General features: G+C 37.5%; 1 protein-coding gene across 1 annotated transcript in view; it reads left to right on the top strand.

Annotated features, from left to right (window-relative positions):
- Nucleotides 1-293: 293 nt before the first annotated feature.
- LOC143794423 (uncharacterized) overlaps nucleotides 294-2,458 on the top strand; it is a 77,204-nt gene continuing 75,039 nt past the window's right edge. The window contains exons 1-3 of the mRNA XM_077280961.1: nucleotides 294-414; nucleotides 518-685; nucleotides 1,499-1,540. Of these exons, the coding sequence (XP_077137076.1) occupies nucleotides 294-414; nucleotides 518-685; nucleotides 1,499-1,540 (331 nt within the window). The remainder of the gene's footprint in view (nucleotides 415-517; nucleotides 686-1,498; nucleotides 1,541-2,458) is intronic.

Below are 2,458 nucleotides of genomic sequence, written 5' to 3'. Positions count from 1 at the left end.
AAGAAAAGACTAATATCAGTGTAGGCTTTTTTTTTAAATTTTTCCTAAAAATTCCATCCCCTCTATCTTTCTATCCCTGGATGTAAATGGTATGTTGCTATGGCAGCACAGATGGTACTTAACTCTAGGCTCCAGCAGAAGGTGAATAATAGACAGGCATTCTTTGTTGAATAAGCAAGCAGCTGGTTTTCGACACAGCCCATTCAACAAAGTACAGATGGGTTGATTATTCGAAGCTTTTCAGTGGTCCCCCTTTATTCACGTAGACACTAATTACTTTGGATTGTCATGCAATGACCTGCACTCATTCTTGGGGAAAAGCAGCACACTGTATTGGGCGCACGCTCCCAGATCCTCCGGGTGAAAACGGCCAAGCAAAGTACAAACGATTTTATAGATCGGGCCTTCGCGAAGGTGACTTGGAGATATTTTGGCATTAAAATTTAATAGTATCTGCAGCAGATTTTTTTTCCCTCCCTCTCTCCCTTCTGCTTTCTCTATGGGTTGTGCTTATAAGGAGATCCGTTTACTGAAAAGTGGGAGGGGATTGACAGACACAATCTCCCCTGTATTTTTTCTCAAGAGCTAAGCTTCAGCACAAAGGAAAAGATCTGTGTATTTCAGCAGACATCACACGCTTGGCCGCTGCACAACCTGTCAGTGGAGGAAGACTTGCCAAGATCAGGTAAGACCTAAGTCACCGGTTACACTGCCCTTTAACTAAACGGGCATTATATTATTGAATCGCTACGAGCGATCGCGTGACATCTCCGTCTAGTTCTTGTGTCTTCTGAGGGATCTACAGAAGGTTATTCCATCCTAAGTGTCTTTGTCTTTAGCTCATATGCCTAAACTAAGTCCTTGTATTGAAATGTGTATTGCGTCCGATCCATCTGCATTACCGAACAGTCTCAGTAGGGAACATGAAGCTTTTTACAAGCAGATACGGTTCCTCTGCAGTGTCCAGAATAAGGGGCTGTATGAAGATAAGAAAATCCATTACTATCAGAAATGACGGCCACTAACTTGTACCAGCCATACGTTCAGGGTATATATATATCTTTATAAAGATATATATATATACATATATATCCATATATAGATACATATGTAGATATATAAATGTATATATCTATATATATACCGTATATCTAATATATATATAATATATAATATATCTATGTATATATATATTAGATATATGTATAGATATATGTATATATTTATATAGATATATATAGATATCAATAATATATATATAGATATATGCTTTTATATATATATATATATATATATATATATATACTACAATACGAGACTTTATAACATGAAACTGTGATTTTTATCGGATGCTCCTTCAATGATTTAGATTCCTTATAAATAATATATAGAAACTCGTCATTATTACTTTATGATAATATTCCTAGTGGTAATAAAAAATACCAATCTCATTGTGCCCTTTAGCAATATGAATATTTCCTTTTTCTTCTATTTTCAGGGAGCGCATTGTTCTGTAAGGGAAGAATGAATTCACTGGCAGGTAAATATTTCAGAACTCTGTTATTAAAACGTTGAAAGTTATTTTCTTTTGTGATGATCTCCTGGTAGATATTATACGCGGAGGCGTAAGCAGCATTTTTCTTCTACAGTTGTGGATGAAGCTGGTGTATGAGAGCATTGCAGTGAGCAGGATTCCAAACCTACGTCGATCAGGTTACATTGCATAGGATGGTGTGGAAAACACAAAATATATTTGTCGAGATGTTTCTTTAGGAATATAAAATGTCAAAATTAACGAAAAACTAGGCTGCACAACGAATGAAATAATGCAGGTAGAAATCCTTCTGCTTCATACATTATTGGAGGTTTCTGTCATGCTGTAGTCATTTTTATCCGCAGAATCGATAATGGCTTGAAATAATATAAAAAGGCTGGTAAAGTTTATGTCATTCTGTTGTTTTTGGACTATGCTAATTAGCACATTTATTCTTGCGATGTCCATTATATCAGTGCTGCCCTCTTTAATGTTGGCATCTGTGCAATTAGCTGCTGCTCTGGGATGGGATTTTAAGATAAAAGAACACAACAGCTTTTTTTTTCCTCTCGTTTATCCTACTATAGCTCGGAGGCGTTTCTGACTATACACTCCTCCAATTCTGCATTAGAGCATTGGGGGTCGGTAATTACCTAGAATGGCATGTTGCTAACCTGGTAAACAGCAGAAGGAGGTAGATTAAGGAAAGGTAGTAGGTGCGAGTCCGAGTGAGAGGTTAGTAACGATTTGTCTGCACTTCAGGTAGCCGGACTATACCCGGGTGCTGGGCTGCTCGCTGACTCGTGTGGCGGAGACCAGGGAATGGCTTGTAGGTCCATCCAAGGAAAGCCTCATTTGTCATTGCATTTCTGACTTATTTATCTCCCCCTTTTTGATTTGTCAGAAATGTGAATGTAATTGTCC

Source organism: Ranitomeya variabilis, chromosome 1 (assembly GCF_051348905.1).
Source record: "Ranitomeya variabilis isolate aRanVar5 chromosome 1, aRanVar5.hap1, whole genome shotgun sequence".
Lineage (NCBI taxonomy): Eukaryota > Metazoa > Chordata > Amphibia > Anura > Dendrobatidae > Ranitomeya > Ranitomeya variabilis.
The sequence above is the reverse complement of the archived record's forward strand: the minus strand, read 5'-3'. Positions and strand labels throughout refer to the sequence as shown.